Below are 23,768 nucleotides of genomic sequence, written 5' to 3'. Positions count from 1 at the left end.
TTAAATCGTTGTTGAATATAAAAAGATTTCATTTCTTGAGACTAACTAAAAATAAGAGTATCACATAAATTCGGATGGAGAGAATACTTTTGATTATTTTTCTATCGTGGACCTTTAAAATATTAAATTTCTTTTAACAACGATTTTCTTGTTGGGAACTTGACTTCACAATTATTTGATTTTTATAACTTAACAAATCATTTGTCTGCGTTGTAGCCTAATTTTAGTTATTTGTATGAGGTTTCATATCTTTTACAGTATATTTTTATCTCAACCTTTTGCAGTTATTAATAGATTCTATAGATCAGTAAATATTTGTGTTTGGGTTGTTTTGTTAGCCTTAATTTTTTTACTTGATGTGATTTCGAACCTTTGCTGATTGTTTATGTTATGTTATCTATTAAAAGGTTCACCCTTATTCTCACTCTTGTTGCTATCGGTATTTTGAATTCCGCACCACTTGTGATTGTAATACATCAAATTAGGGGTGTACAAACAAATCGAACCGGAAAATCGCATCAAATCGAAAAGTCAAATCAAACTGATTAAAAATTTCGATTAGGTTTGGTTTGATTTGGTTTGGTATTGAGTTAAAAAAAACTGAACCAAACCGACATATAAATATATAATTTTTATATATACTTTTAAGATTTTATATAGAATTTTATTTAAAAAATGTCTAGAAATATTTAGGATTTTCTTACGGGATATAATATTTTATAAAATATGAAGTGCTCCATATTTATTAACCTTAAATAATGGGTTGTATGATCAATTTCTTATCAAGTGTTACTTAAATGTGTCAATCTCTTTGGTCTTTCATATTCATATGTCAACATCTATTAAATATCTTTTTAGAATTTGAAGTGGTTATCATTATTTACGTATCATATTGATTTTTATATTTAATCACTAAATTCGGTTAACCTTGAAAGTGTATGTCAACGAAAAATTATTGTGAGACGACTAAAACTATCATATGTTACTAAGTAAATTCTCGCATAAGAATATTTAATAGATAATATGTTTGTCAATTTTTTAAATTTTTACTAAATATATATTTACTTATAAAAAATTTAACAAAGTAAGATTGAAATAATATTTAAGTAACAAAAAATCGGTCAAAACCGAACCAATCCAAACCAATATAATTGGTTTGGTTTGGTTTTGAGAAAAATCGAACCAACCCGATCTATGTAGACTCCTACGTAAAATCATGAGATAATCTACTCTTCATGTTCTGCAACTATATTAAGGTAGATGGTCTTGATTTCAATATGATGTCGTCTTGTAGAGATGCTATCTATTTGAATTAAAAGGAACTAAAAATTTGTACTTAATTATCTCAAACTAAACCATTTTATGTAATTAATAAAAAGAAACCAAGCAGAACATGACTTTTTATGTTGAATAATTGTGATGACCCAAAATATCATCTTTAAATTTAATAAGTAATTATATGTTCTAAGACCACCAAAAACACCATTTATCATTCCTCGACTTGCTGCGCAGTCCGTACAATTTTTCGGAAAGTTTTTATTTTAAAAACGGATTAAAATGTGAAATAGAGCTTTAAAACTCAACTGAGTTGACTTTACTTTCACAACCCGAAATTCTCACCTTCTGACCGTGATGGCGCCTAACATTTCACTTGCTAGGCAAGCCAACGTTAGAATAATATTATCCATTTTTAAAATAATTTTTAAATTTATTAATAACAAAGAATAATTGCGGAAGTAAATTCTGAAATATAGTGAATAATTCATAAAAATAACAGTGTCTAAAAACTATCCCAGAATTGGTGTCACAAGTGCACGAGCTTCTAGAATAAATACAAATAAAGGTATGAATAAAATAAAGCTGTATAGAAACAAAAACACATCTAAAGTAAAATAGACGGGGACTTCAGAACTGCGGACGCTGTGCAGTTATACCTCAAGTCTCCTCCGAGTAGCTGAAATCCGAGCAACTCTATAGTACGCCGCTGGGACCAACTCTGAAATCTGCACAAGAAGTGCATAGTATAGTATCAGTACAACCGACCCCATGTACCGGTAAGTGCTGAGCCTAACCTCGACAAAGTAGTGATGAGGCTAAGGTAGGTTACTTACATCAACCTGTACGCAATATTAGTAACAACAATAAATAATAGAAATAAATCAGGTAACTCATTTATAATAATTGAAGCCAACTCAGCAGTCATAACCAACTATCATTTTTATCAATTTCCGTTGCAGCGTGCAACCCGCCCTCACAATATATTCACATTTCATTCTGTTGCGGCGTACAACCCGCTCCTCTAATATATTCATTTTAATCAAGTCTGTTGCGACGTGCAACCCGATCCCCCAATATATATATATATATATATATATATATATATATATATATATATATATAGACTTTTAAATAAGTTTGTTGCGGCGTGCAACCCGATCCTCTAATATGGACTTTTAATAAATCTGTTGCGACGTGCAACCTGATCCTCCAATATGGACTTTTAATAAGTTTGTTGCGGCGTGCAACCCGATCCTCCAATATATTCATTTCAATCAATTCTGTTGCGGCGTGCAACCCGATCCTCCGATCTATCCATTTACCAATTCTTATAGAAGAAATTTTCCCAATAAATATAACAATTAATATAAAATTATAAGACAACAAGCATACAATAATTATGATTAAATTATAAAATAAACAATGACAAATACCAAATTATTATGAAAATCAGGGAGAAAATAGGCAGTTTAATATTTAATATACTAAATGTCAAATAATAATTAAGACACATAATTCAAATAGCATGTAACAATTAATGCAGGAATTCAAGAATTAATATTTGACAAAGAATAAGAGAGAAACAATTACTATAATAATTAATTCATGATTTAAAATAATTTATGATTTTTCAAGTAATTATGCAAACAAATAATTTGACAACGTATAGACACTTGTCACCTCGCCTAAACGTCGTTCACATGCATTTCACATAACAAATAGTTTAAGGGTTCTAATCCCTCAAGTCAAGGTTAACCACGACACTTACCTCGCTTTGCAAATTCCAATCAATTACTCAACCACAACTTTTCCTTTTAAATTTGTCGCCAAAAGCTTCAAATCTATTCACAAACAATTCGATATATTCAATACGAATCATAGGAATTAATTACATATGAATTTATTAATTTTTCGGATACAAATCTGAAATTCATTAAAATATTCGACAGTGAGACCCACGTCTCAAATCTAGAAAAAAACTTACGAAATCCGAATACCCGTTCCGAGACGAGTCCAACCATACAAAAATTATCCAATTCCAATATCAAAGGGACCTTCAAATCTAAATTTCTCGTTTTTGAAAAGTTTTACAAAAATTCTAATTTTTTCCATCTAAATCTGAAATAAAGGATGAATATAGGCATGGATTCATGAAATACAATCACTCTATGATAAAGAACACTTACCCAGTTCGAAATCGTGAAAAACTCATTTGAAATCGCCCCTAAACCGGGTTCTAATTGAGAGTTTGTAAAAACATGGGAAAATCCCATTTTAGTTCTATTTTAAGTCACAGACGTCAGGCCTTCTTCGCGTTCGCGAAGGGCCTGTCGCGTTCGCGATGAGTAGCAGCTCGTGACTTTCGCGTTCGCGAAGGCTTTTTCCCCCTGACCTTCGCGTTCGCGTGCCAGTGCTCGCGCTCGCGTAGAAGGACGACTGGCCCTACCCTTAGGCCTCTAAAGCTTCGCGTTCGCGTTGAGCTGGTCGTGTTCGCGAAGGGTAAAGTCCCCATAGCTTCGCGTTCGCGACCCAATCTTCACGTTCACGAAGAAGGAAAATTCAGCCAGCCCAGTTTGCTCTTCACGTTCGCGAGAATACATTCGCGAATGCGATGAAGGAAATACCAGAAGCCTGGACTTGCAGAAAACCAGATTTTTTCTAAGTTCAAAATCATCTCATATCCTATCCGAAACTCACTCGAGCCCTCGGGGCTCCAAACCAAACATGCATACAAGTTCTAAAACATCATATGAACTTACTCGCGCGATCAAATCGCCAAAATAATACATAGAACTACGAATCAGACTCCAAATCAAAGGAAAGTTTCAATAAAATTTTAAAACTTTAATTTTCCAACCGGACGTCTGAATCTCGTCAAATCAACTCTGATTCTCACCAAATTCGGCAGACAAGTCATAAATATTATAGTGGACCTATACCGGGCTCCAAAACCAAAATATGGACCCGGTGTAAATAAATTCAACATCAGTAACTTCTTAAAAATCTTTAAGCTTTCATCTTTTAATTCTTCATCAAAATTTCATATCTCGGGCTAGGGACCTCGGAATTCGATTCCGGGCATACGCCCAAGTCCCAAATCACAATACGCACCTATCGAAATTGTCTAAACACTGATCCAGGTCCGTTTGCTCAAAATTTTGACCAAAGTCAACTCAGTTGAGTTTTAAAGCTCTATTTCACATTTTAATCTGTTTTTCATATAAAAACTTTCCGAAAATTTGTACGGACTGCGCAAGCAAGTCGAGGAATGATAAATGGTACTTTTTGAGGTCTTAAATCACATAATTACTTATTAAATTTAAAGATGACATTTTGGGTCATCACATTCTCCACCTCTAAAACAAACATTCGTCTTCGAATGGAGTTAGAAAAAAAAGGACCTGAGCTAGTGAATAAGTGTGGATATTTACTCTGCATGTCCGACTCGAACTCCCAGATAGATGCATCTACCGGCTGACCTCTCCATTGCACCCGAACTGAAGGATAACTCTTAGACCTCAAACGTCGGACCTGCCGTAAATCTTGATACATTTTAGCGGCACCTGGATGAATAGAATACCTGGAACTATGTGCCTCTTCAAGAATTAATTCATGAAGTCCATCCACATTAGGCACACAAATACGATCCTTCATTCCCAGAACTCCATATTCCCCCACATCAACCTGTTTATCATCACCGTGCCACACCGTATTCTTAAGCACAAGTAAATAAGGATCATCATACTGCCTCTCTCTGATACGCTCATATAAAGAAGATCGAGCGACTGTGCAAGCTAGAACCCGACTGGGTTCTGAAACATCTAACCTCACGAACTAATTAGCCAAAGTCTGAACATCTGCAGCTAATGTCCTTTCACCAACCGAAATATACGCAAAACTATCCATACTCACAGCCTTTCTACTCAAAGCATCGACCACCACAATGGCCTTTCCGGAGTGATACAAAATGGTGATATCATAGTCTTTCAACAACTCCAACCATCTTCTCTGCCTCGAATTAAGATCTTTTTGTTTGAACAGGTACTGAAGGCTACGATGATCAGTAAATACCTCACACGAGATACCGTAGAGGTAATGCCTCCAAATCTTCAGCGCATGAACAATGGCTGCCAGTTCTAAGTCATGAACAGGATAATTCTTATCGTGAACTTTCGATTGCCGTGACGCATATGTAATCACCCTACCATCTTGCATTAATATTGCACCAAGACCAATGTGAGATGCGTCACAATATACTATATACAATCATGAACCTGTGGGTAATGCCAACACTGGTGCCGTAGTCAAACCAGTCTTGAGTTTTTGAAAAGTCAACTCACACTCGTCTGACCATCTGAATGGGACACTTTTCTGGGTCAGTCTAGTCAATGGGCTTGCTATAGATGAAAACTCTTCCACGAACCGACGATAATAACCTGCTAAACCCAGGAAACTCCGAATCTCTGTAACTGAAGTAGGTCTAGGCCAATTCTGAACAGTCTCAATCTTCTTAGGATCCACCTTTATGCCTTCTGCCGATACAACATGCCCCAAAAAGGCAACTGAGTCTAACCAAAACTCACATTTTGAAAACTTGGCATATAACTGATTATTCTTCAAAGTGTGAAGTACACTTCGAAGATGTTGCTCATGTTCCTCTCGACTGCTGGAGTAAATCAAGATATCATCAATGAATACAACCACAAAAGAATCCAAATAAGACTTGAACACCCGATTCATTAAATCCATAAATGTTGCTAGGGTATTTGTCAACCCAAATGACATCACTAGGAATTCGTAATGCCCATACCGAGTTCGAAAAACTATTTTAGGGCCATCAGATGCCCTAATCTTCAACTGATGGTAACCAAACCTCAAATCGATATTCGAAAATATCTTGGCACCCTGAAGCTGATCAAATAAGTCATCAATTCTTGGCAGCAGATATTTGTTTTTGATAGTGGCCTTGTTCAACTGCCGATAATCTATACACATTCTCATAGATCCATCTTTCTTCTTTACAAATAATACTGGTGCACCCCAGAGCGAGACACTGGGTCTAATGAATCCCTGATCAAGCAAGTCTTGTAACTGCTCTTTCAATTCTTTCAACTCCGGCGGGGCCATACGGTATGGTGAAATAGAAATGGGCTGAGTGCCCGGAGCCAAATCAATACAGAAGTCAATATCTTTGTCGAGTGGCATCCCCGGCAAATCTAAAGGAAATACTTCTGAAAATTCACGAACAACTGGTACTGAGTCCATAGAAGGAACATCCGCACTGGGATCGCGAATATAAGCCAAATAGGCTAGACACACTTTCTCTACCATACGCCGAGCTTTCATATAAGAAATAACCCTGCTGGCAGAATGACCAGGAGTTCCTTTCCACTCTAACCGAGGTAACCCCGGCATAGCTAGGGTCACTATCTTGGCATGACAATCCAATATATCATGATAAGGTGGCAGCCAATCCATACCCATGATGACATCAAAATCCACCATATCAAGAAGTAGAAGATCCACACTAGTCTCAAGATTACCAATAGTAATCACACAAGAATGATAGACATGATCTACTACAATAGAGTCTCCCACTGGTGTAGATACACACACAAACGCACTCAAAGAATCATAAGGCACAACCAAATATGAAGCAAAATAAGAGGACACATAGGAATAAGTAGATCCTGGATCAAATAGAACTGAAGCATCTCTATGGCAAACTGGAATTATACCTGTGATCACAGTATCAGATGACTCGGTCTCAGGCCTAACTGGAAAAGTATAAAATCGGGGTTGGGCCCCACCACTCTGAACTGCGTCCCTGGGACGACCTCTAACTGGCTGGCCTCCACCTGTAATGGTCTGACCTCCACCTCTAATGGCCTGACCTCCACCTCTAGCTGCCTAACCCCTACCTCTATCTGGTTGAGCAGGCGGTGAAGCAACCGGTGCCGATATGATGGCACGAGAATCTTGCCGAGATCTGTTACTCACCAATCTAGGGCAATATCTCCTGATATGACCAATGTTCCCACACTCATAACACCCATCCTGATGTCGTGGCTGCTGAAGCTGAAGCTGACCCAAATGGGCCGGATAATCGCCGTAGTAACTCTGGAGTGGAGGTGCACTGATAGGAGTTGAATGTGCATTGAATGCTGGTTGCCCAGAGTAAGGCATAATAGGATCGTGACTCCCTGAAGCACCGGGAGATGCATGAAATGCTGAATGAAACGGTCTGGGAGGATGACCCCTACCAAAATTACCCCTGCCTCCAGACGAGGCACCACCAAAACAACCGAACTGACGAGGCCTCTTATCTGACCTCTGACCTCTCTCCTGTGCAAGAACCATCTCGATCCTCCTTGCGACATTAGCAGCTACCTGAAAAGAAATCTCACTTCCGGTCTCCTTGGCCATCTGAAGTCTGATAGGGTGAGTGAGTCCCTCAATAAACCTCCTCACTCTCTCTCCCTCGGTAAGTAGTAAAAGGAGAGCATGACGAGCCAAATCCACAAAACGGGACTCATACTGAGTAACAGTCATACTGCCCTGCTGTAGACACTCAAATTACTTGCGGAATTCCTCTCTCAGTGTGATAGGAAGGAACTTCTCCAGAAATAGCTGAGAGAACTGCTCCCAGGTAAGTGCATGCGATCCAACTGGTCTGGTCAATGTATAATCTCTCCACCACCTCTTGGCAGAACCCGTCATCTGAAATACAGCAAAATTAACCCCATTGGTCTCAACTATACCCATGTTTCGCAGCACCTCGTGACAACATTCAAGATAATCCTATGGGTCCTCAGAATGTGTACCACTGAAGTGAACTGGAAAAACCTTAGTAAACTTATCCAGTCTCAATAAGGCCTCAAAAGACATGGTGGGCCTATCACCGGTCTGTGCCGCAACAACTGGCTGAACTACCCTAACTGGCAGGACTGCTGGAGCCCGATTCTGGGGAGCTATCTGCTCCGGAGCAGGAGTAATGGGAGTTTGTGCTCCTCCCCCAGCCTGTGAGATGGCTGGTGCCACTGGAAATGTACCATTCTGGGCCACTCCCTCCATAAGACTTACCAAACGGACTAGAGCGTCCTGAAGTACTGGAATGGCTATGAATCCTTCCGGGACCTGAACTGGTCCAACTGGTACATTCTGAACTGGAACTTCCTCCTGAAGATCCACTTGAGGTTCTATAACAGGTGCAGCTGCTCGAGCTCTGGACTGAGTTCTACCTCTGCCTCTGCCTCTGCCTCGGCCTCTAGCACGACCTCGGCCTCAACCTCTACCTTTGGCCATAGTTGCCACCGGGGGTTGGTCCCTGTCCATCGGTAGAGGTATTACGTATTCTTACCATCTGCGAGAGAATAAGAGTAGAATGTTTCAATTTTTGATGATAGAGTAAAATGGCACGACAAAATAAGAAAGAAGTGATATTATTCCTAAACTTCATAGCCTCTGAGAGATAAGTACAGACGTCTCTATACCGATCCTTTAGACTCTACTAAGCTTACTCGTGACTCGTGAGACCTATGTAACCTAGTGCTCTGATACCAACTGTCATGACCCGAAATTCCCACATTTGGACCGTGATGGCGTCTAACATTTCACTTGCTAGGCAAGCCAAAGTTAGAATAATATTATCCATTTTTAAAATAATTTTTAAATTTATTAATAACAAAGAACAATTGCGGAAGTAAATTCTGAAATATAGTGAATAATCCATAAAAATAACGGTGTCTAAATACTATCCCAGAATTGGTGTCACAAGTGCACGAACTTCTATAATAAATACAAATAAAGGTCTGAATAAAATAAGGATGTCTGAAAATAAACACACAGCTAAAGTAAAATAGACAGGGACTTACATCTAAAGTAAATGGAAGTTGTCTGAGCCTAACCTCGACGAAGTAGTGACGAGGCTAAGGCGGGTCACTTACATCAACCTGTACGCAATATTAGTAACAACAACAAATAATAGAAATAAATCAAGTAACTCATTTATAATAATTGAAGCCAACTCAGCAGTCATAATCAATTATCATTTTTATCAATTTCCGTTGCAGCGTGCAACCCGCTCTCACAATATATTCACATTCCATTCTGTTGCGGCGTGCAACCCGCTCCTCTAATATATTCATTTTAATCAAATCTGTTGCGGCGTGCAACCCGATCCCCATATATATATATATATATATATATATATATATATATATATATATATATATATATATATATATATCGACTTTTAAATAAGTTTGTTGTGGCGTGCAACCCGATCCTCAAATATGGACTTTTAATAAGTCTGTTGCGGCGTGCAACCCGATCCTCCAATATATCCATTTCAATCAATTCTGTTGCGGCGTACAACCCGATCCTCCAATCTATCCATTTACCAATTCTTATAGAAGAAATTTTCCCAATAAATGCAACAATTAATATAAAATTATAAGACAACAAGCATACAACAATTATAATTAAATTATGAAACAAACAATGACAAATAGCAAATTATTAAGGAAATCAGGGAGAAAATAGGCAGTTTAATATTTAATATACTAAATGTCAAATAACAATTAAGACACATAATTCAAATAGCATGTAACAATTAATGTAGGAATTCAAGAATTAATATTTGACAAAGAATAGGAGAGAAATAATTATTATAATAATTAATTCATGATTTAAAACGATTTATGATTTTTCAAGTAATTATGCAAACAATTAATTTGACGACGTATAGACACTCATCACCTCGCTATACGTCGTTCACATGCATTTCACATAACAAATAGTTTAAGGGTTCTATTCCCTCAAGTCAAGGTTAACTACGACACTTACCTCGCTTTGCAAATTCCAATCAATTACTCAACCACAACTTTTCCTTTTAAATTTGTCTCCAAAAGTTTCAAATCTATTCACAAACAATTCGATATATTCAATACGAATCATAGGAATTAATACCATATGAATTTACTAATTTTTCGGATAAAAATCTGAAATTTATTAAAATATTCGACAGTGGGACCCACGTCTCAAATCTCGGAAAAAACTTACGAAATTCAAACACTCGTTCCGAGACGAGTCCAACCATACAAAAATTATCCAATTCCAATGTCAAAGGGACGTTCAAATCTAAATTTCTCGTTTTTGGAAAGTTTTACAAAAATTCCAATTTCTTCCATCTAAATCCGAAATAAAGGATGAATATAGGCATCGATTCATGAAATACAATCACTATATGATAAAGAACACTTACCCAATTCGAAATCGTGAAAAACTCTTTTGAAATCGCCCTTAAACCGAGTTCTAATTGAGGGTTTGTGAAAATATAGGGAAAATCTCGTTTTAGTTCTGTTTTAAGTCACAGGCGTCAGGCCTTCTTCGCGTTCGCGAAGGGCCTGTCGCGTTCGTGATGAGTAGCAGCCCGTGGCTTTCGTGTTCGCGAGTCCTCCTTCGCGTTCGCGAAGGCTTTTTCCCCCCCTGGCCTTCGCGTTCGCGTGCCAGTACTCGCGCTCGCGTAGAAGGACGACTGACCCCTCCCCCAGGCCTCTAAAGCTTCGTGTTCACGAAGGGTAAAGTCCCCATAGCTTCGCGTTCGCGACCCAATCTTCACGTTCGCGGAGAAGGAAATTTAAGCCAGCCCAGTTTGCTCTTCGCGTTCGCGAGAGTACATTCGCGAACGCGATGAAGGAAATACCAGAAGCTTGGAGTTGCAGAAAACCAGATTTTTTCTAAGTTCAAAACCATCCTGTATCCTATCCGAAACTCACCCGAGCCCTAAAACATGCACACAAGTCCTAAAACATCATACAAACTTGCTCGCGCGATCAAATCGCCAAAATAACACCTAGAACTACGAATCGGACGCCAAATCAAAGAAAATTTTCAAGAAAACTTTAAAACTATATTTTTACAACCGGACGTCCGAATCTCGTCAAATCAACTCCGATTCTCACCAAATTCGGCAGACAAGTCATAAATATTATAGTAGACCTATAGCGGGCTCCGGAACCAAAATACGGACCCGGTGTCAATAAGTCCAATATCACTAATTTCTTAAAAATCTTTAAGCTTTCATCTTTTAATTTTTCATCAAAATTTCATATCTCGGGCTAGGGACCTCGGAATTCGATTCTGGGCATACGCCCAAGTCCCAAATCACGATACAGACCTACCGCAATTGTCAAAACACTGATCCGGGTTCGTTTGCTCAAAATATTGACCAAAGTCAACTCAGTTGAGTTTTAAAGCTCTATTTCACATTTTTATCCGTTTTTCACATAAAAATTTTTCGAAAAATTGTACGGACTGCGCATGCAAGTCGAGAAATAATAAATGGTGCTTTTCGAGGTTTTAGAACACAGAATTATTTATTAAATTTAAAGATGACATTTTGGGTCATCACAATAATGGAGAAGATTGTAAAACAAACATTAATGTGCAAATACATATGTTTACATGCTTTTATAACTCAAACAAGAATTCTTAAAATATTCATATAATTAAAATTCAACATTTTGCAATATGAATTTTATAATAATAAAGTAAGATAAACATGCAATACACGTTCAGAGAGACTAGTGTAACAAAAGAAGCTCATGTAGATAAAGCTCTCAAGCAAAGAAAATCAACATATTTCCAAAACCGATACTTAATAAATAGCATAAAACATGGGTCGGGCTCTAGTTTAGTGGTAAAAGTGCAACTTGTGTTGTGTGGGTTAGGAACACGAGTTTGAATCCTATCGCAGACAAAACCTTGGTATTTAAGTGAAGAAGGGTTGAAAGACAAATCCATTATTCATCGAATTTCGAACCGTGTGCTACTTGCCCTCGTCCAATAAATAAATAAATAAATAGCATAAAACACCAGAACACTTGCATAAGTACACATAACTTGTATATTCCAAGATACATAGGTCACCACTGTACCAATCAAGAACCCAAAAAGAGCTTTCACAAAGTTAATTCTCTTGTTTTAGAGGGGGGAAAAAAGCTTTACCTATTAGCATAAGCTGAAGAACCAAAACTATACCTGTCTTTTTTGCAAAATAAGTAATTTCTCTGAAAATTAGTTTTGGAAAAATTATTTATTAACAAAATTGATCATAATATTCGCAAATTAGATAGTATTTCAATGGATTTTTCAAGTATTTAAAAATGTTAATAATGCTCAAGTGCTGGTTGAAGCAATTGATAGAGTGAGTTGAGAAAAGTTGCATAGAACAACGATTTTGCTTAAGAAATTTAAAGTCATTTTTTCCTATTAATAGATTATATTTTCTTTAAAAATATTTTCTGATAACCAAATAATAGAATTTGACTCCTTGAATGAGTCGTCATGCTAAATATGCTGGTAAATATTTGTTTGTATCCGTGTTTACACAAAACAAGTAATTTAACCTTATAATTAAAAAATTAAAGTGAAAAATACATATCACAGTTAAATAATAAATGCATAATGTGAAAACACTTGTCTTGCTTTCATTGATTTGATGTAAACACCGAGTACGAATAACAACCACCCTTCCTTTCTTCCCTTCTTAGGGAAACTACCAGCAGAGTTGAACTCCTCAAATAGTAGCTGTCAACTCTCTTTTCCTGTTAGATAAGTTAAAACCAATTGTCCATTTTGCCAAATGTTGGCAAATATACTTTGATTCATAATATGGCATGTTCAAGATTCACACTTGCTTCTTCTTAACACGGTATGGGTATTTTTGGTATATGCTTATGCTAGTCATAACCAATGGAAGTGCCACAAGGCAGTATGGCGAAGGAGGTTTTCCATCAAAAATAAATTGGAGCAGAGCAGTGACAAGAAGCGCAGACACAATGATAAATCCCTGCGTGCAATTTAAGACAAGCAGGAAGAAATAACGTTGTCAAGAGAAGTATGGTAATGGAACAGTTACAAAAATTACAGCATGATATAATCTTTAAGGGAAGCACAAAATTAATATGCCCTCATCTTATTATATTTTATCTTAGCCAAAAAGCCGAGAAAGGTATATGGCCTCATCTCATTACAATTTTTTATTTTTTTTAAAAATAGATCATATGGTTAACTGTTTCGTTCCACCAAGAACTATCAAGAGAATATGTTACGAGTTAGAAAATAGAAAATATTCTAGGACTCCATTTTAAGTGGCATAGTAATGTACCAGAGCTACAAATGCTTCAAATCAATCAAAGGGAAAGGAACAAAAAACGCCAAACTATAACAAAGAATATCAAGAATGTTTTTACAAGCCTATTCAATTTCTGCACAGCTTCTAAAGCATAAGAAGTTCAGTGGCACTTACCTTCCTTACACCACCAGCATACGAAGTGATGAGACCCACAAGAATTCCACCAACCGCATTTAAAACAACAGGGATCTGGAACAGAAGAAATTGAAGTATCACATAAAAATCATGAGTTTCACCTAAATAGATCTGATTCCTTTCCCAAAATGAACAAAGGAAAAGAAAATGAATCCAGGTCATTTGATTTTGATAAATAAAAATATGTAAATGACTAACTCATGGGACAATTTCTTTCCTCAACAACGAAACATCGGGCAAATTGATATAAGATATCCCCAAATAGAAACTATACAGTTTTTTCTCAAAAAACTTAATATTCAAGGCGGTTCCTGTTTCTGGATGTTTTAAGTATTTACACTACTAATTTAACCAGCACCCATGACATACATGATAGAAAAAGAATTGTATATTGACAAAACTGATTTACCAAAGTTAAGGCAGTCCACCCGTAGAAGAATCCGTGCTGTCGAATAGCTTCTCCATCAGGAGACTTGGAAGTACTACTTATCAAACAAAGACTCCCAATAATGGACATCTCAACAGTCATCAGGTAAGATGAGTGTTTCTTAACCTGTAATAGACAAGAAGCATATCAAAAAGGAGGAAATGCAAAAGACCCATTCATATATTAAAAGTGTTCACTTGCCTGAGATGCCCATTGACACAAGGCAGAAGCCAGACCAGAGAGCACAGATGCAACCAAAACTGGTACAATTCCATAGAATAAGATCTCATCGGGGTTACTACTACTATTTGAAGCTTTGCTGGAGCCTTCACCAACACTTAATAGGACAGCTGCGAGGATTAACAAGAAAAGAGCCCCAATTTGTTGAATGGATTGCTTCTGCCTGAAAAAGGATAAAGGATTTTGTGGGGGCAATCAAGGCTCTCAGGACTCACCTGATACACAACTAGTGTAACTAACAAGAGAGTTCATCTCAAAATTATTTAAGAAATCAAAATTAAAAAAGAGTTGGTCTACACAGAGACCTCAGAATGCCATAAAATTATTAATTTAAATGACAAATATTGCAACTAACAGCTAAATGGAGCAGACGACGCAGAAGAAAAGTTTCTATGAGAAAAAGAGAATGATGTAAAAAACAGTTTCTGTTGAAAACAAAGAATATTTAATAGATCTGTTTGACATCCATGACGAAATAATAAAATATTACCATATTAAGTACGTACGATCTGAGACACTAACAGCCTACGCACTCGCACTGTTGCCAAAGGTAACCAAAAGGTACATTTGTTCAATAATCTTTTCTAAGCAAGGACTAAGACAAAGTAGATAACAATCAATAAAGAAAAACTTTCAACAACATTTTGGATCAACATACTAACTTCCACAGTCACCCGGCAAAGCCTACCTCAATAATATGTAAGTACACCCGGCAAAGCCTACCTCAATAATATGTAAGTAAACAAGGCTGTGAAGAACAGTTTTGTCTGGTTCAAGATTGAAAAGGTCAGTGAATCAAGATTTTTATATGAGATCTGCAATAAGCTGTTTTGTAGTGCATAGATAGCAGCAGGCAGTCCAGATGCAGTCAAAGAGCCAAATAAGGTCCACTCCCTGTACATTTTCTTCAAACTGCCTTCTTTTGCCATGAGAAAAAGAGCACAAATAACCTGCAAAGTAAAAGGAATGTATGTAAGCAAACATGTGGAACCATGGAGTGGAAAACAATGCAGAGAAGAAAGTACAGAAATTTACCTTGACTACTTCACATGTCAAAACAGACGAAGTAACTATCACTTCACGCCTGTAGGAAGAACAGAACATGAAACATTGACGTCATAATATATAAATCTTAACAAGGAATACAGGAGTATTTATCACCAAACAAATTATATGAAAGAATAAGTATAATATTTCCTATACCAAGATAGTAAAAAGTAGCAAAATAGACATAATAAAAAGCATCTTTAAGACAATGAGGAAATAAGGAAAAAGGTGGAAACCAGTCAATCCATAGGTGCTTGTCTTTGATTTGATACTCCTTCCGTTTCAATTGTGAACCTATTTCCTTTTAAGTCCGTGCCAAAAAGGATGACCCCTTTCCATATTTGAAAACAATTTGCCTTTATGCAATGATTTATAACCACACAAAATATTTGTGCCTTATTACACCACAAGTTCAAAAGTCTTTTTTTTTTTCTTCTTAAACTCCGTGCCCAGTCCAAATAGGTTCACATAAATTAAAACGGAGGGAGTATTATTTTTGCACACAGTTTTGCTCGTCAAACCGTTCGGTTTTATGTGGACCATCCCTAACTGGACCCCTAGCTAAGGAGCTCCCTCCATTGGAGCTTTCGGGATGATTCAAGCATGGTCCCACATGCCTCGCGAACCTCTCAATTATGTTATGGATTTTTTGTTATTCTAGAGTATTTGGACTTGCCCAAAGCCAATCGTTTAGCTAGTAGTATAAATAGGAGTAACATAGGTTTTTTACCCAGTTTTGGATTAATGTTTATGTAAGGCTCCATGAAGACCTTTTGGGTTCTCGAAGAACTCCTTGAATTAACATTGAAGGTGGATATCTTCTTAATCTACTCCCATATCTTCGATATCTTTGGGACATTAGTTAGGTAATTAGGATGTAACTAGTGTTATATGCTACTTGTGTCTAAGACCATCAATTTGGTTTCTAGATCTTAATTTCTTCTTTTCTATTATAATGGTGGTGTTCGGGCCAGCTTGCGTGCATCTCGACTAACTCCACCGGATACCTGCTACCTCATACCAGCACAATTACCAGGTAACTCTGCCCGCCAAAGCTTGGCAGTAGGGAAGAAATCACCTAATGTTTTTTGTTCCCGATGAGATTTGAACGTGAGACCTCATGTTTCTCCTCCCACTTCATTAATCACTACGCCGCACCCTTAGGAGTCCTATTTATTTTTTACTCTTCTTCCTCCATTTTTATTTTCTATAGGATTTTCCTTGTTTGCTAATTCTACCATTGTTACCATTGTCGGTGCCCACTATATAACCTATACATCTAGAGAATCTCTCCTTATCCTTCAAAGTTCCATTCCACAGATACCTCGACTAACTCCGCCGGATACCTGCTACCTCATACCAGCACAATTACCAGGTAACTCTGCCCGCCAAAGCTTGGCAGTAGGGAAGAAATCACCTAATGTTTTTTGTCTCCGATGAGATTTGAACGTGAGACCTCATGTTTCTGCTCCCACTTCATTAATCACTAGGCCGCACCCTTAGGAGTCCTATTTTTTTAATCTCTTCTTCCTCCATTTTTATTTTCTATGGGATTTCCATTGTTTGCTAATTCTACCATTGTTGCCATTGTCGTTGCCCAATGCATAACCTATACATCTAGAGAATCTCTCCCTATCCTTCAAAGTTCCATTCCACAGATTTTCAAAGACTTAGCCCTTTTCCCAAGGTACCATCCTTTATCTCACTCCATATTTATTAGAAATATCCTTCTCCAAAATGCATTCTTCTCGTGACATGAATCTCCATAGCCGTTTACCAAAAAATGGATTGAAAACGATAATTCCTGGTCCCAATTCCTCATGGATAATGTTATCTTCTGCCACTGTTAAATGGGAACCTCTTTGTGGTACTTACAGTCATAGGAATCAAATACAAAATTGGTGGGTCCATTAAAGAGTGTTCTAGCTAAAGAAATTGGAAGATGTCCTCCAACGGACCTTTCTTTGCAACCAGCAATTCTTAAACTTTTAAAAACCTTGTAACTAAACTTATAAGTTTGCTATATTCTCATACTAAACATCAATAAGAAGAGTTTGGATAATAAGATTCCGCAACTATCCAATTTGAAATTTCTAATGGTGATGACCATCCAATAAACTCGAATACTAGATGCTAGCATAATATGAGGAAGAGCCCCGGCGAAACGTTAGCATTACTCCTTTAGCAACTTGGTTATGTGTTCGATATGCGGCATACCATATACACACTTTCCCCTCCCCCCTCCCATACATTAGCCAGGAGTCCAAAAAGAACTTCATGCACAGGGTAAGCCCTTATTGACAATTGCATTATACCTTTCTCTGAAAACTTTCAATGCCTTTCCTTAAACAATGAATAATTTTGCCAAGGATGCAAAACAAACACCAATTCTATATTTTAAATCGAGAACACACCCTCACCACTTAGACACTCACTTGTGACATATACATCCATGCCTTCAAATCGCGAAAATTAAGTAAAATTAATCCGGTGTAGGTGTTGTTCCCCTTTTTATGAATGTTTAACAACAATACTAACAACAACACCATACCTTTATCCCAAATTTTTCATATGTTTTCTTAAGTTCGCAAACATATAATGCTTACAGTCAAGGCGGATGTACCATATAAGTTACGGGTAGCAAACATATAATGCTTACAGTCAAGGCGGATGCACCATATAAGTTACGAGTAGCTTTGGCCCAGACTCAATATATGTGTTGAGAAATTTACTAAATATGTAGAAATATTAAATTTTGATCCTAATAACACAAATGGTGCATCCCGGACTCATAAAGTTCAAATCATGGATCTGTCTCCGGTCACTAATCAAGCACAACTATATCATAGATAATAAGTTACACCTCACACACTTCACATTTGAATTTAAATACACATTAACATGTTCAAATAACTGAATTGCATTCTACACAAAAACCACTAAGAACTAAATAAAATTAAAGTGAAAGGGGAGTAATTTGAACCTGACAAAGCTCTTGGAGATGAGGGGCTGAGCACCGTACTGTAGGGTGAGAAGCAGGGAATAAAACCACACTTTACCACCGGTTTTGGCCGTCGTCGGGTTCTCGGAGTTTTCTTTCGGAGCTGCTTTGGATACTGTAACAGCCATAACGGGTCGACCCGAAATTTGGACACGAATCGGGCTGTTTCTATTCGGATCCTTCAATAATTGCTGTTATCGAAAAGCCAATTAGAAATGGTGAAGGCTTTTGTGTAAAGCTTTCTATTGCTGGTTGGCTATGGCGTAACTGAGTCGATTTACGATGTCGTTTTGTGAAGATGACTTTGAAATTGACCGAACTTTTGGTTGAGTCTTCTAGAATAGTAAAAGACTTTTCTTTAGCCATAACTCATAAATTAGGAAGGAATCTTTCAATTAAATTTGAAAAGCGTCTAATTTTTTGGATTCCATTTAAATTATACGTTCTTATCAAACAAAACACTATAAAATAAAGAGAAACGACTCTGTGACCCAATGGAATAACTATTAATTATAGTTTATTAATTCCCTTCTCAACAACAAGGACTCTGTGGCCCAATGGATAAGGCGCTGGTCTACGAAACCAGAGATTCTGGGTTCGATCCCCAGCAGAGTCGAATAATTGTTTTTTAACTCCGCAGCTGTATTTTTTGCCCTTTCCCTCCTCTTCTTAGGAGAATTTTCAAATGGTAAAAAATTCCTAAAATAAAAAGGAAATAAAAACTTCTTGAAAATGTAGCTAACGCAACAATGTGAAAAGTGTAATGTGTAATAAAAACGAAATACCGGTTACAAAAAAAATGAAATACTAAAAAAAAAAAAAAGAAGATCTGATTCCTTTCAAACGTATTAGCTTGCAAAAAATGTTATAAAAAAAATTGTTATTCGATGGGATATTTTATTACACAGTAGGTTGCTTATTGCTTCGGCGACGTATTGAAAATTTACTAAACCTTCGTATATACAATTAGACATCTCTATAACAACATTTAATATAAAACTGAGTTTTTCTCGGAACCGAATATTATATTATGTTATAATATATATTTTCTATAACAACACTTTACTATAGCAGCCAAAAAAAATTCGAAACAAACGAGATTGTTATAGAGAAATTTGACTGTAGTATAAAATTAAATATATGTAAACTCGACACTTCCATAATCCATGCCACACTTTCCTTTGACCCCACTCTTTGTGCATGCTTTAATTTCACGTATGCTTGTTAGAATTTTATTTATTGTAACAGTCAAATCACAAAATTATTTTTAGAAGTAATAGAATTTTATTAGCAATAATAGTAAAATGTAAAATTTATCCATAGTTATCGTAAAGTCACAAAATTATATTGTGTCACGTTAAAGTATATATACCATAGTAGTAAAATCACTAAATTCTGCTCATTATAACGACAAGACATACTCATCAAAGGTGACTTTACGATTATAATGGGTAAAATTTTATGATTTTACTGTTATAATAGATAAAATTTTTAGTATTTAATGTGACAAAAGATAGTTTTATATCTTTAAGTATTATAGTGGTAAAGTTCAATGACGTTACTATGACCAAAAAATAATATTGTATCTTTACTATTACAATTGATAAATTTCAATGATTTTACGTGAAATTAACCCTCCATTTTTTTTATCGCCATCATATCTTTATTATAGACAACAAATCTAGTAACATATATAGTTGTGTAAATATTGAGTGCATTATGCTACTTTGAAATGGTAAAAACTTACCTGTGTTTATTCATCCGGTTATCAAAGAATGATAATTATTATAGTAATTCTAATTTTCCCCACTGATTGATTTCTAAATTGACAAATTCTACTAGAACTGTTGATGAAATCTCTACAAGAAATACAATTTACAAATCCTTAAGTAAAATCAATAGAACTTAAGGGTTCATGACGAGAGAAGATATATAACACTTGTCAATAATTTTTTTTTTATGTTCTTAATAATACTATTTTAATTGTTAAAAGAATATAATTCTGAGCAATTTTAAATCAGAAATTTACAAGTATGCAAAAATGTATATTAAAGATTTATATGACCGATCCCGATTAGCTTAATTAGATTGATGTAACGTTTTCATAATCCACATTGTCTGAATAGTCTTTCCTTTTATATCGGATTCAATTTCAAAGGTCATTCAATAATAATACATATACAAGTGATGAAGTAATTACAGATCACAGATCATCAAGTAGGAAGAAACATATATTCTCAACATTGAGAGAAGAGAAAAAAATGGCAAGTCTCAAAATTCCAGAATTGGTTCCTTCTGCAGCTGAGGATTCTCAACAACTCAGAAAAGCTTTTGTAGGTCTCTCTCTTTTTACCAGCTTGATTAATTAATTAAACTATGTAAAAAATTTAGTGATTTTTTGCATACATATACATACATACATACATACATACGTACATATATATATATATATATATATATATATATATATATATATATATATATGTACGTATATGTCGTATAAAAATTGTTGAATCCATAATACATCCGCCTTTGATTGTGTGGTTTCTTAATCAAACATTTGTAGGATTGGGAACAGATGAAGCGCGTATTATTCAGATCTTGGGTCATAGAAATGCAGCACAACGCAAGTTAATCCGAGAAACTTATCAAACTACTTATGAAAAGGATCTTCTCAAGGACTTAGATGGTGAAATATCAGGTGACTTTCAGGTTAGGTTCAGGTTTTCCTTCTGAAACTGTATAGCCGCTCTTAAAATAATAATCGAATTTTTTTGTATATTTTGTGTATATATATACATTCGGTATATTATAGACAAACATTATACAAATTATATACAATTTTTCAGCTACCGAACGTAAATAATTTCTGGCACGGGCTAAAAGCGAAAAATTTAGTTTGTAATTGGATGGCCTATTTTCTGATCCATACCAGCATGCAAAATATTAGAGACCTGCTTTGCCTGTTCATTCTTTCATTTGTACATTTCTAGCATCTTGGATTAATTACTTATAACACAAGCACATTTTTCAAATAAGTGTTAGAATTTTATTAAATATATTCAACAGCACTAAGATACAAACACATTTTTATTCTCAAACAAACCAAAGTCTAATATTGCTTTACGATGAATGGCGGAGCCACATTGGTCCAAGAGTGGTCAATTGAATCTCCTTTTGCCCAGAAAATTGTAGTACTGTAGTGTATAGACGAAAATCTTTTTTATGTATACAAATTGGATGTTAAATCTCATTAACACAAGAGAAGCTTCTAGTGCAGTAACAAACGGAGTCATAAGAATTTTAAGTCATGGATTCGACTTTCATATATTGACATGAGATGATTTAAATGGAGTAACGTGGTCACTTAGAATTCATATAACTGGCCCTAATTTGTTTGAGACTGAGACGTAGTTGTTGTTGGTTCGACTTCCAGATGTGGCATTCTTTTAGCATTTTCTTGAATCCCCTGGTCTTCAATTCTGCCTCTGCTTATAATGCAATCCAAATGGCATTACAGGGCGTTGTGCATTTGTGGACTATGGATCCATCTGAGCGCGATGCATGCTTGGCTAACGAGGCTACCAAACGTCTACCTGATAGCAACTGCATTATCATGGAAATTGCTTGTGCCAGGCCTTCCGATGATCTGTTTAAAGTAAGACAGACCTACCACGCTTGTTACAAGAAATCGCTTGAGGAAGATGTTTCTGATCACTCGACTGGGGATTTTCGTAAGGTACTTTCGTTTACTTTCACCCTTCTTGTTTTTCTTTTCATTAGTGTGGTGCTTATGCTTTCCTGAGCAGAGGGTTTAATGGAAACAACCTCTCTATCTCCACACAAGGTAGGGGTAAGGTATGCGTACACACTACCCTCCCTAGATCCCACTATATTTATTATTGTTGTTGTTGCTGTACTTTCATTTGCTTTCATAAATAATGGCATAAGCGAAGTCAAGGGATTTTTGTCTAACTAATGTCTAAGAGTAAACAAGCTACCTTCATTCAATAGATTTGTGGTTGAGTCAGAGAAACAAATATGGGTTACCTTGACAAATTCTTGAGCTGGTTATCTTAGGTAAACTAATTCCCAAACAGCTTTTGGTTCCTCTTGTAACTGCATTCAGATATGAGGGAGATGAGGTGAACATGGCATTGGCAAGTAATGAGGCAAAGATACTACATGAGAAGATCTCTGACAATGCTTATAGTGATGAGGAACTCATCAGAATTCTTTCGATTCGGAGTAAAACACAGCTCAATGCAACATTTAACCAGTACAATGATCAATTTGGCAATGCCATCAATAAGGTAGAGTCCCAAACTCAAGTAAAATCTCATACTGCAATTTGCTTTACTTAAACCGTGTAGCTTTTACATCCATTGTCCAAAAGATTTACGGTCAAACCTCTCTATAACAGCATCCCTATATAAGAGTCATTCACTATAAAAGCAAAGTTTTTCTTGAAACCAATTTTTATATTATATTATAATATATATCGTCTATAACAACACTTCACTATAACAGCAAAAAGATATTGGAACAAACGAGGTTGTTATAAAGAGGTTTGACTAAACTTCCTCGGAAGTTTATTTGATCCTTCATTGGGAATATGCAGGATCTAAAATCCAATCCAAAGGATGCATACTTGAAATTACTCAGATCAGCAATAAAGTGTTTGACAGAACCTGAGAAGTACTTTGAGAAAGTTCTTCGATTGGCGATGAAGGGGCTGGGCACAGATGAAGAGTCTCTTACTAGAGTTGTTGCAACTCGGGCTGAAGTCGATATGGAGCTCATTAAAGAAAGATATTACCAGAGGAACAACATGCCTCTGGACCGTGCGATTTCTGATGACACTTCAGGAGACTATGAAAGAATGCTTTTAGCATTGATTGGGCATGGAGATCTTTGAATCATGACAAGTATGTTGTAGGATATGAGAAATGTTTCCTAAATTTTGCAGTTTGTGTTTGCTCCAAGAATGTGTGGTACTGTATCCCACAGAGTTTCTTGTGTTATATAGACTTAATAGTCCAGTGTGGTCATTTTCACCTTTCCATGAATCTTTCACAGACTAAAAACAATAACAGCGCCTCAATCCCAAAAATTTGGATCGACCATATGGATCCTCGCATTCCATGTTACTCTATTTAAACTCATCGTGATCCAATATTATATAAAATAAAATTAGGAAAAAAAGAACACAAGAAGTTCTTATATTTTCTATTAGCATGTAAATCTCTAACATGACTAGAATACTCGTAGAAATCATAGGACCTAAAGTAAAAAAACATACTAACAACTTAATCCCAACCAATTGGTATCGCCTATATAAATCTTTTTCTTTCATTATGTCGTATTTTTCACTACATCTTCATGAATTCAAAGAGATTGTATGTCTTTCGAGACAACTTTGTTCCATGTGAATTTAGGTC

The 23,768-nt window shown here is 36.1% G+C and overlaps 2 protein-coding genes and 1 non-coding gene across 3 annotated transcripts; 2 read left to right on the top strand and 1 right to left on the bottom strand.

The window, feature by feature from the left end:
• Positions 1 to 12,596: 12,596 nt before the first annotated feature.
• LOC107816723 (UDP-N-acetylglucosamine transporter ROCK1) lies at positions 12,597 to 18,698 on the bottom strand. Its single transcript, XM_075227749.1, has 7 exons — positions 18,310 to 18,698; positions 15,315 to 15,363; positions 15,003 to 15,229; positions 14,241 to 14,442; positions 14,022 to 14,165; positions 13,592 to 13,666; positions 12,597 to 13,132 (listed from the first exon to the last, which is right to left on the bottom strand). The coding sequence occupies exons 1-7, from the start codon at positions 18,453 to 18,455 to the stop codon at positions 12,971 to 12,973; spliced, it is 1,005 nt and encodes a 334-aa protein (XP_075083850.1). The 5' UTR covers positions 18,456 to 18,698; the 3' UTR covers positions 12,597 to 12,970.
• A 172-nt stretch (positions 18,699 to 18,870) lies between these two features.
• Positions 18,871 to 18,943, top strand: TRNAR-ACG (transfer RNA arginine (anticodon ACG)). The gene has a single exon. It is a non-coding gene; the product is annotated as a tRNA-Arg (tRNA).
• Positions 18,944 to 20,954: 2,011 nt separating this feature from the next.
• On the top strand, positions 20,955 to 23,369 carry LOC107816721 (annexin Gh1-like). Its single transcript, XM_016642466.2, has 4 exons — positions 20,955 to 21,039; positions 21,848 to 22,066; positions 22,428 to 22,640; positions 22,949 to 23,369. The coding sequence occupies exons 2-4, from the start codon at positions 21,869 to 21,871 to the stop codon at positions 23,243 to 23,245; spliced, it is 708 nt and encodes a 235-aa protein (XP_016497952.2). The 5' UTR covers positions 20,955 to 21,039; positions 21,848 to 21,868; the 3' UTR covers positions 23,246 to 23,369.
• Positions 23,370 to 23,768: the final 399 nt, after the last annotated feature.

The sequence above is a fragment of the Nicotiana tabacum genome, chromosome 13 (genome assembly GCF_000715075.1).
Source record: "Nicotiana tabacum cultivar K326 chromosome 13, ASM71507v2, whole genome shotgun sequence".
Taxonomy (NCBI): domain Eukaryota; kingdom Viridiplantae; phylum Streptophyta; class Magnoliopsida; order Solanales; family Solanaceae; genus Nicotiana; species Nicotiana tabacum.
Note: the sequence above shows the minus strand (reverse complement) of the source record. Positions and strands in the feature narration are given on the sequence as shown.